The sequence below is a fragment of the Phyllostomus hastatus genome, unplaced genomic scaffold, assembly GCF_019186645.2.
Source record: "Phyllostomus hastatus isolate PE091 unplaced genomic scaffold, TTU_PhHast_1.1 phas_contig_283, whole genome shotgun sequence".
Lineage (NCBI taxonomy): Eukaryota > Metazoa > Chordata > Mammalia > Chiroptera > Phyllostomidae > Phyllostomus > Phyllostomus hastatus.
The window spans coordinates 1,601,239-1,611,631 of NW_025333833.1; the positions used below are offsets into that span (position 1 = coordinate 1,601,239).

Below are 10,393 nucleotides of genomic sequence, written 5' to 3' on the forward strand. Positions count from 1 at the left end.
GGGCGGGGCGGCGGAGGGGCAGAGGGTCGGCCCTCGTCTGCTGTGTGCTGCGTGACAACAATGCGAAGAATGAAAATATGGTTCTGGGGACAGTCCCCAGGAGCCCGGCGTTTGGTATTTAGAGGAACTTTTAAGCACTTAAGAGGCTAATCGAGAGTCCAGGAGGGGGTGTTCTGTTTTGTTTTGCTTTGAACAATCCTTTTAAAGCTCCTGAGGCCTGAGGGCGGGGAGAGGGGGAGCAAAGGGATCCTGAGTGCGGGGTCACTGGAGGGGGTGGGCCGGGGGGCGGCGGCTGCCCCAGAGACCGCTCCTCCTCCCAGCAGCCAGCCGGGCCTGGGGCTCGGGAGGACGGCGCGTTCCAGGCCAGAGAAGCACTCTTCCGGAGACGCAGCGACACGCGGGGAAGGAGGGACGGGCTTGCATCCCGTCAGAGACCAGACAGGCTTCGCACCCGGGGACGAGTCAGTCCCCCTGGTTCTCTGGTGACGGCATCGGGCCCCAGCCCTTCGCTGACCCGCCAAAAATCACCCACCGCCGGGGCAGCACGGAACCCGTACCCGCCCAGGTACCAGGGAGGGACGCCCAGAGAGACGTCCAGGGGCCCCCAGTGGTCCCCCACGGCGTCACGGCCACAGCGGGGTGGCGCAAACCCGAGGGCACCCCAGGGCTGAGCCCTGCCCCGGGGCCCGGGGCACCAGCATGTCCCGCGTCGAAAAGCCTCATCGGTTCCCCCCAGGAGAGAACGTCCAAGGGGACCAGCCGTCCGTGAGGACAGTGGGGGCGGGACGTGAGGCCCCCGTGAGACGCCGTCTCCGTGACCTCTGATGCCTGTGTGGGCCACGTAAACAGAGTTCCACCAGACATGGGGGGGCGGCGGTGGAGGGGGCCGGACGGGATGGGGCCAGATGTGACCGCTGCACGCACAGGCTGGGTGCACAGTAGGTCGACCGTTGGGTGCACGGGAGACACAGAATTGTTCTCGTGTCATTATTACTGACTGACTAACGCATCGCTGTCCACAGGAACGACTGTGCAGCCGCTCCTTCCCCACCCTGTGCGGCGCGTGGCCCGTGCCCAGCGGTGCTGGGGGCCGAGGCTCTGTTTTATGTAAACAGGGTCTCGCCGAGCCTGTCGGACCAGGCAGTCCCACCCACGGTGGCCGGGTGTCTGCCGGGGCTCGTCCCTTCCGTGGGGACGACGACACACACTTCTCCGAGAGGGCGCAGGGCCGAGGAGGCCCGGGGAGGCGGACAAGGCAGGCAGCCCTCCTGGTATCCAAAATCGGGCCCCCCCCGCCCCCCCCTGGCCGCCTGCATGGCTGGAAGAGACCACGCTCCTTCCCGCCACTTCTGCGGGCGGACCAGGAGCAGCCCGGCCGTGTGGCGTGTTTAGTCGTGATGACATGACGGCGGCGGCGGCGGCTTCATTAAATTCCAGCTCATCAGCACAGAGGCCGGTTTCAGAAGCCCTTGTTAGACCAACCGCCCTGACCAGGCCGTTGGCGACGGGGCCAGGCGCACCCACGGGTGGGACCCCCGCGCCGTCCCTCCCGGAGCGTCCTCACCAGCACCCCGCGCTCCCGCGGCACTCCGACGGCGACGGCGGTCTGACGCCGGAGGAAACGCGATGCCTGCCCTGCGCCGCGTCTCATTCATTTCCAGGAGCGTGAAAACACACAGGCAGCAGGGTCAGGGCGCTGACGCCTCCTCCGGCCCACGGAGCCCTGATCCCGCCCTCATTAGGGCGCCTCGGCCGTGTCAGTCATTTCATCGCGGTTAAAAATACGGACCGAGGAGTGTCCCAGCCTGAAATAACAGCCTGACGTCTGGAGGGCGTCCGCCTCACGGCAGCAGGACGGTGGCACCAGCTCCTTTCCCGTGGGACACAGAGGCCCAAAGCCCTGACCGACAGCGGCTGCTGGGGACACCCCTGCCTCTGCGTGCGGCCCCCCGACGGAGACGTGTCCCGCTGCATGCGACCAAGACGAGAAAGGGGAGACTGTGGGCCCGGAGGACGCCCCGCCGGGCTCCCTGTGGTTCCAGAGGCCAGGCACGCAGTCAGGGCCTCCGTCCTCCGTCCTGCGAGGGTGTTTCCCCTGGAACCTTCTCTGCACTGGCTCCTGAGATTACCGACGGCCCCAGACCAAACCCAGAGGGCTCTGCGGGGCCACAGGCTCGCTCCCACCTGGCTGCCCCTCCTCTCAGCTCACCAGCTCACCAGGCACTCCCCTCCGAAGACGGGAGAAGCCGTTAGAAACCCACGTGAGATGGGGAGAAACAAACTAACAAACTGCAGGGCATTCCAGTGCAGCCACGGGCTCGTGGAGACGGCAGAGATCATGTTTAATTCTTTCTAGGCTGCCAGTGGCGGCACGTCCCCCCCATCATTCGTGTCCCTCGGTGGCACAACCGGGCTTAATACGCGAGTGAATGCGCCCCAGTCGGGGGTCGTTGGAACGTAACGTAATTCGGCGACGCCGTGTCATGCGGGCACGGCGTCTGAGGAGCTTTCGTAAACCTCCGGCACCACCACGAGGATTCCAAACCCTTGTTCGCTTTCTCACTTCCGAACACGAGGGCCCCCCAGATTTCTCTGGCCACGAGCACTAATTAGCTGGCGATTTAGTAAGCCAAACTGTTCCCCTTGGAGACTCCCCACCTCTGCGGGGTCCCCTAAGCACGCCCCAGGACCCCCTCTCACCTCACGAACGGTGTTTGGGGCAACACACAAGTCATACACGAGAAAGAGGAAGCTGCAAAGCCAGACGAACAGCAGGCTGTCCCGAGAGGTCCTGCCTCGGACACCCGGAGACCAGCGGCCAGGCCTCGGCCCCGTGAGTGACCAGGGTCCCCGTTGGGCGCGGCGTGTGGACGAACTTTTTCGGTGCGCACCATTTACGGAAGAACCAAAAGAGCCCCCGAGCCCACTCTGGAGGGCGACGCCCGCCTCCGAGTCCCAGGGCACCGTGACCGTCCCCTCCTGCCGTCAGGTTTGTGGCAGAAGTTTAAGTCTTCCGTCCCAAGCAAGTCCTGCCCAGGGACCCACGCATACAATCCCGAAGAAAGCACCCCTGAGCCGGGACCGTCTCCAATCACCCCCTAAATACAACAGGGACGTGCTCTTTGGGGTACACACGGCCACGGCCGGGGACCGCGCTGCGTGTTCCGGGCCAAGCCCCCCGCCGCTGAGCACCGACCTGCATTCACCACCTGGCCGCGCTGGGGTTTCACGCCCCCTCCCCCTTCATTCTGCCGGCAGCCCGGCCGGCAGCTCGGGGTCCAGCGGACACGGACAGTGGCCTCTGGCCCGCCGTCTGCAGCCCCTCCTTGCAGGGCCTGCGCGCCCACTTCTGACCTCCACGCAACAGAAGCAAACCTGCGGCCCTCCCCCCACACACTTCCTGCAGGGCCTCGGCCAGACGCAGCATCAGGTCATGCCGGGTCCTGACAGAGGCCGTGGGTCAGCCCTTCTCTCCGCGGAGCCGCCCGGCGGCAGCTCCAGAAACAGATGCCACAGAGGATGCTCCGTGCTGAGACCTCTCTCTTCCCCAAACCAAGGCGGTGGGGGGGAGAGGGAGGAAGTGCCGCGGCCCGGCCCTGGAGGACAGCTTCCCCGAGGCCGAGGTCCTGTGGGGAGTGACCACGTGAGGACAGCAGCCCCAACGACAGCCACCGATCGCAGACCACCCCCATGCCGCCCCCGCGCCGTCCACGGCACCCACAGGGACGATGATGATAAACCTCTCACATGGGGGGGGGGGGCGGGCGGTGGGCCCTGCCCCACGCGCCGCGCTGCCGGCACGAGAAAGACTCAGCGTCGACGGGATTTAACGGCGGGACCCCCTCCGGCGCCCTTCACCCTTGGTCCCACCCCCGCATCCCTGTTACGCCGCAGCCTCTTGTGACCCTGACTCCAGTCCGGCTGCCGCGTCGGCCGGGAACGGACTCAGTGAAAACTCCCGAGGAGTCGGGTCGTGGGACTCGGTGAAATCACAGGACTCGGGACCACAGCCACACACGCAGGAGCCCCCTGGGCTGGAGGTCCGTGTCCCCGTCCTCCCGGCGGCCCCACCCACGGCACCCTTCCGCGTCCCGTCAACGCGCCGCCCCACCTGACGGGCCGTTTCTCTCGGGGGACGAGTCTCCAGCAATAAAAGTCACGTCCGCTTCCTCACCGCTGAGCCCTCATAAATCAGCGTCCTCCACTCCGGCCTTGAACGCTTATTTGTTTTGGATGAGCAGGAGACGGATGTCTCCTCGGGGTGTCATAGCGCAGGACAGAAGTATTTAACCGAACATCCCGAGGCTGTCAGCCGGATGGCTGCGTGCCCACGGTGCCTCTCTCCTCGGTCCCGGGGTTTTTTTTTTTAATTAGACAGATTCAGGGCTTGACATGGAGAAGGTGTCGCAACGAGCGGATAGAGCAGAGATTCCGCTTTGTAACCAGCTGCCTGACACGGCGGACGGGCAGCTCATAATTCAAATGCAAACTGCCCCGCAGCCAGACCCGCACCCACGGGCGGCTCGCGCAGAGGTGGCGAACTTGCCTGGCTCCTACGGCGCGTCTGACCTGCCCCGGGGAACCCATGCCCGCCATCCGCCCTTTCACCTGCAGGCACAGGGGCAGCACTGGGATGTCGTGGGTTTTGGAGAAGCCACCGATACGTCCCTTTTGGGATAAATGTTCTGCAGTCCACCACCCTCACCGCCCGACCGCCCTGCACTCGGTCAAATTTTCCCCTCCAGGTGCCCGCACCGGGCCCCACATTTTAACCAGATCCCACGAGAAGGGCAAACTCAAGTTCACGGACATGCGTGTCAAAGAGGAAACGTGCTCTGTTTCCCGAGTGCTACCTGAAATCAGACTGGGTCCCTCCAGGGGGCAGACCCCTGGCCCCCGGGGACGGCCTCCATCCCACTCCACATCCTCCACGCTGAGTGGAGGGGCTTTGGAGGGACGCTCGCTGGCCGGGGGGGACCCCGCGGACGGGGACAGCGCTGGGCCGCACGCCCCCTGAAGGCAGGCTGTGCCCCTTCCTCCGCCCTCTCCCGCCACCCGGCCCGCACGCGCCCGGCGTGCAGAAGCAGCTCCGGCCAGCGAGGAAGAATGCAGGAGTTCGTGCTGAGCCCAGTTTTAAAACAAAGAAACAAGCAAGGCTCTGCTTTCTCCCCCACCCCTCACACCACGGCGACGGTCGAATCTACTCCAGCCCCGTTCTGTTGGAAGAGGCAGGGGACTGGGATGGGAGATGGAGGAGGAGGGGGAAAAGAAATAAAAGTAATCTAAAAAAAAAAAAAAAGACAGCCGAGGGGCCGGCACGGACAAGCGCTGAGAACATGCCACGAGCTACAGAGCCCTCGCCACCCTGTTTGGACATCTGTGTCCCGGAAATCTTTGCTGCAATTAAGACGGAAGCCCTGCCCGCGCCGTGCCCACCTCCCCGAACGGCAAGGCGCACTCACACGCCTCTCCAGAACCCTCCCGCTTCTGGCCAACAGCTGCGAAGTTGATCCCTGCAATTTTCCCCGGGCAGCAGCAGCTTTGTCAGGGGAGAAGTGGCCGAGAGCAGGCTGATCAGCCCCGGCCGCCCGCCGCACCCGAGGGGCTGAAGTGGCCGGGCCATTGTTGCGGGAAGGCCCTCGGCACAACTGCTTCTCCTCCGACACGGCCGGGCTCCCTCAGAGCAGGCTCGGCCGGCCAGTGGGACAGCTGTGTTGACCCTGCAGCCTTTTCTGAGCGGCGATTTTTTTTTGTCGTCATTGTTGTTAACAAACAGAATAGAAGTCCACACCCCAAATCCCGTCCTGAGCTGCCATCCCCGAGAACTCACTAGTGTTCTGCCCAAAGGGGGTGGGCATCGCGGGGGTCGCCTGGACGCGGCGAGATAAAGACTGGGCCTGCACACACCTCCCGACACGAGCCAGGGGAGGAGAAAGCCAGCCACCGACCAGGCCTCAATGCAGCAGAGGAACTAGGAGCCGTGTGGGCAGAACAGGCTGCGTTACCTAAGAACGGCACCATCCACGGAGACACTGCGGCGATAAACAGGCGCCGAAGCCAGACAGACACAGGCCCGGGTCTTCCTTCCAGCGCCCGCCACAGTCGCCACTCTGGGCAGGGGGGCTGGTGCTCACTCCCAGTCCTCTGGACTGTCTGCTCGCCCCGAACCAGGCATGTGTGTGTATATATTTTTTTTCTAGTGCTGAGAATGGAGTTAGCATTTCAAAACAAATCACGCAACGCCCGGTGCACTGTGCCCGTGGAGTTCAGTTTGAGGATGTTCCGGCCCAGCAGCACGGAGTGGCAGGGAGAATGTCTCGCCTGTGGCCCCAGGTCCATGAGCTCTGGCCCGTGTGAGCCGCCGCAGACAGGGCGACTCGGCCACGCGGAGGAGAAGACACACACGTTTGTTTTTCCTCGGTGCCTTTGTTACCTGGGGACCTCGGCACACCCCCGTGCTTGTGTGGTTTCAGTAACGCGGCGAAAACGGCCTGGCGCCCACCCTGACCCGCCCCTGACGATCGGCCCGGAGCAGCACGGTCCTCTCCCTCGCGGTGACAAATGCGGGACCCCCTGCGGGCCAGTCCGGGGGGGCAGAGAAAACGGAGGCCTCTTTCTCAGCCGCTTCCCGGTCCCTCTGCTCCCTCTGCGGCCCTGCTGAGGCGCTGGCCCTGTTCACTAGCCACTTGGACAAGGAGGGCGGCCCCCTCTCCCTAGCTCCTCAAAGCCGCTCCGGCCGCCTGGGGACAAGCGGGAAACCCTAGCCCACTCCCCGGCCTCACGGCGGCCTTAGGCACCAAAGAAGCCGAGATTCGAGGTAATCCACTTTCTGCATCACCTGCCTCCCGATTCTCCTCGAAACACACGGGGCGGGCGCTCCCGTTGGCAGGGGGGATCGCCGCCCGCTGCGGGCACCCACACGCACACCCGGGGGATCTCGGAGCAGACGCCCGTGGGGCGATGGAGCAGGGCTGCGTAGGGCCTCCACGGCGGCCGGCCCGGCGGCCCTGCACCCCAGGGGTGTGTAGAAACGGGGAGGGGAGGGGCAGAGTACACGGGGAGAAACGGCAAACGGGGTGTGCGCCCTGAGTTCAGAGGGGCCGCGGCGCCATTTCCGAGCGCAGCCTGCCGGGACCCCAGCAGACAAAGCAGATCCAGAACAGCGCGCAGGGGACCGCCGCCTCGGGACCCACCACACAGCCTCACCGCTGGGCCTCCGCGTGCGGCAGGGCGCGGGGAGGGGCACAGACACGTGGGTAAGGTGGGCTGGAAACCAGCGAGGAGACAGGGGCCACTGGCACGGCGCAGGGCACCCCAGGGGAAGGGGGCTGGGGAGACCCAGCTTGATGGACACCCCAAGTCGGGGCAGGGACCCCAGAGGGCTGAGAACTGGGCCAGCGGGTTACAGAGGGCAGCCCTGGCGCGGGTCCGTCCGCGGGGCCGGCGGTGGCGGTGGGCAGGGCATTTCTCTGCCTCCCGAGCAGTGCTCCGGCTGGGGGAAAGGACCCCATGCGCCTCTGGGCGCGCGGGCGTCTGTGCACCTCCCAGACCCGAAGCGCGCAGAGGCGCCGCCGGCGATGCCTGCACGGGGGGGGCGCGGAGGGCGCGGGCACTTACTTCTCGTAGTCGTACTTGCAGTAGAGCTTCTTGTCCCGGTAGAAGCAGGTGGTCTCCAGGGGCTCTTTGCAGGAGGCGCACTGCACGCACTGCTCGTGCCAGAAGCTGTCGTTGAGCCGCAGCAGGAACCTGTCCGAGATGACCCGCTGACAGCCCTCGCAGACGGACTTGGGGCTCACCGCTCTGCCTGCAGCAGCAACAGGGGCGCGCGGGTGAGCCGCGCCGGCCGCATCCCGCCGTCCGCATCCCTCCGCCGCTCCCGACGCGCTCCCAGCGCTCACACCGCGGGCAGGCGCCGCGGGTCCCCACCAGCCGAACAGCCCGGCTGGTCCTGGCCGCCGAGGTTTGGAGACAGAGAAAAATCAAACCAAGCGGCGCTTCTAACACACGGGGAAGGTTTAAATTCCACCAGAGGAGGGGGAGGAAATCCATAAGTAGCCTTTAATGACCAAACCTACCCCGGACCGCGCGCATCCTGCAAAACTAGACTACCCATAAATCCGTTCTCCCGGGTCCATCGCAGCCGTGAGGTCACTCCCTGCGCGCGTCTCTGCGGGCGCTTATTAAAACTGAGTGTGCGAAAAGAATTTCGTTTGGGTTTGTCTTGTGCTAAAAACGAAGTTCTGAATTTTTTTATTTTTATTTCTTTGAAGGAAGACTTCAAAAAAATTTTTTTTGTTGTTCTCTTTGCTTTCTAAAAAGCCCCATGCACACATACAGAAAAATGCCCCCTCGCCTCGGGCAAACGCAGGGCGCTCAAACCAATGAAACCCCCTTTTGCTGAGTCTCAGCTGCAAAGTGCAGATGGGTTTTTCAGAATTAAGGGGCATCGAAATAAACAGGAGAAGCAAACGGAGGGGAGAATCGGGGGCGAGGACACCCCGCGCCCGTCTGGCCGGGACTCCGGAAGCTCGCGGCTCGGCGGCCGGCGGGAGAGCCCTCCCTTCGGCCCTGCCTCTCGGGCTCCCGTTGTGTCCCTTTGCGGGAGGAAGTGCTTTCGGGGGTGAGGGACGCTTGGCCACCTCTGTTGGCACATCGCACAGCTAGTTAGGGGCAGCCTGGCCCCGGGGGAACAGTAGCCTGGAGCCTGGTGTCCCCAAGGGCCTGTCTCTCCGCTGCCTGGCGGTGACACTCCCCGGGGGACCGGCCACCGGCGCTCCGGGGTGGCGGTCCGCGACGTGGGGCGCGGGCAGGGAGGCTGCGAAGAGCGGCAGGGTGTTTCTCGGGTGGACGCTGTCTGCCCCGTCTCCCGGTGGGGACGCGCTCCGCGGGGTCCAGAGAACCCCGATGCCCGCTTCAAGCGGAGGTGCACATCCGCCCGGCGCCAGCACGCTGCCAGGCCGGGCCCCGCGTCCCTCCCAGGCGGAGGAGTCGGGGAGTTTCCCGGACCGCGGCCGAAGAAGGGAACGCGGCGCACGCGATCGCGTGTCATTTGGGGAGCTGGGGGGCTTCTCTCCACACGGTTTCTCCCTCCGAACTGTCTCCTCGCCGCGGTCACCCCGCTCTAGCGGTTTCTGGCGCTGCAGGGAGGCCACAGCAAAGGGCGGAACGAAAACCCCTTCTGTCACAACATCGGAAACACCCGCTCCCCAAACTTGAAAGGTGCCGAGGGCGGGCGAGCTGGGTGGGGTGAGGTCCCGGCCGGGCTCCGGGGGCCCCTGCGCGCGCGCACGGACATTCTGTGGAGCCCTGGGCGCGTTGCTTCCCCGCGGCCGCTGCGAAGAGGCTGGAGAGGCGGAGGACCTGCGGCCCGAGCTCCGGCTCCAGTTAATTAAAGCCTAGGCGGGGGCCCGCCGCGCGGGCTAATCCCGGCGCTCCGCTGCCCACCGGCCCGGAAAAGCCCCTCGGCTGAGACCGAGCCCGGGTCGGCGGGCGCGAGCAGCCTCCTCGACGCTCGCCTCCGGGCCGCGGCGGACGGGGAGGCGTTTGCGAGCTGTCCGTCAGCTCCGTGATTAAAAATCCTGCCTTGGGTGTTTTTCATCACTCGCAGACCGGCCGCCCGCGAGCCGGCTGGCCCGGCGCTCACGACCATGGGGAATTCGATGCCCCGCGCAGGAGGCCCGCTGGCCGCTCTGTCTGGGGCAGGAGGGACGGAGGGACGGGCGGACAGACGGGGCCTCAGCCGAGTGCAGGACGCCGGGCGCCGGCTGCCCTGTGGCCCCGCGCGGCCCAGCGCGCTGGGCTCCAGATCTGGGCCTGGCGGGGCGCCGGGGGCGTGTGCGGCCGGAGGACTCACCCAGCAGCGAGGAGAAGGAGGCCGAGGTCTCGATGGCGCTCGGGAAGTTTTCCTCCATCTTCAGCCCGTCCAGCATGTTCGGGCCGGGCCGCGAGGACCTGCCGGGAAGAGGAGACGAGGCTTCTGGCGCGGCGCCCTCCGGGACGCGGCCGCCGCACTCCCGGGAGAGGCCGGAGGGAGTGGCCAGGGTGACCAGAACGAGCCGCAGGGTAGAGGCCAGCCAAGAGGAACGTGGGGTGGGCGGAGAGACCGGTCACCGCCAGCCGCTCCAACTGATCTGACTTCACTCGAAGTCAGCGCGTTTTGTACTGAGGCCTCCGCCCCCCGACTGCGCCTCGCCTTCCCTCCCCCCACGTCCCCACCCGGTCCCAGCCCGGGGCTCCCGTGCTGGCCCGACTCCGCCCAACCTCCGCTGCGGCGGGCCCTGGGGACATCCCCGCTGGATCCCAGCTCCCGGGTAGGACGGGGTGGAAGGGCCGGGCACGCGGGACCAGCAGCTCCGCAGCCCGCGCCCGGCCGATCCCTCCTCACCTGCCCCGC

The 10,393-nt window shown here is 65.9% G+C and overlaps 1 protein-coding gene across 1 annotated transcript in view; it reads right to left on the reverse strand.

Moving 5' to 3' along the window:
* The window catches only part of LMX1A (LIM homeobox transcription factor 1 alpha), a 101,192-nt gene extending 91,180 nt beyond the window's left edge, over nt 1-10,012 (reverse strand). Inside the window, exons 1-2 of the mRNA XM_045838601.1 lie at nt 9,854-10,012; nt 7,618-7,804 (exon numbers count right to left, since the gene is read on the reverse strand). Coding sequence (XP_045694557.1) covers nt 7,618-7,804; nt 9,854-9,929 — 263 coding nt within the window. The 5' untranslated portion in view covers nt 9,930-10,012. The remainder of the gene's footprint in view (nt 1-7,617; nt 7,805-9,853) is intronic.
* Between the last annotated feature and the right edge of the window lie 381 nt (nt 10,013-10,393).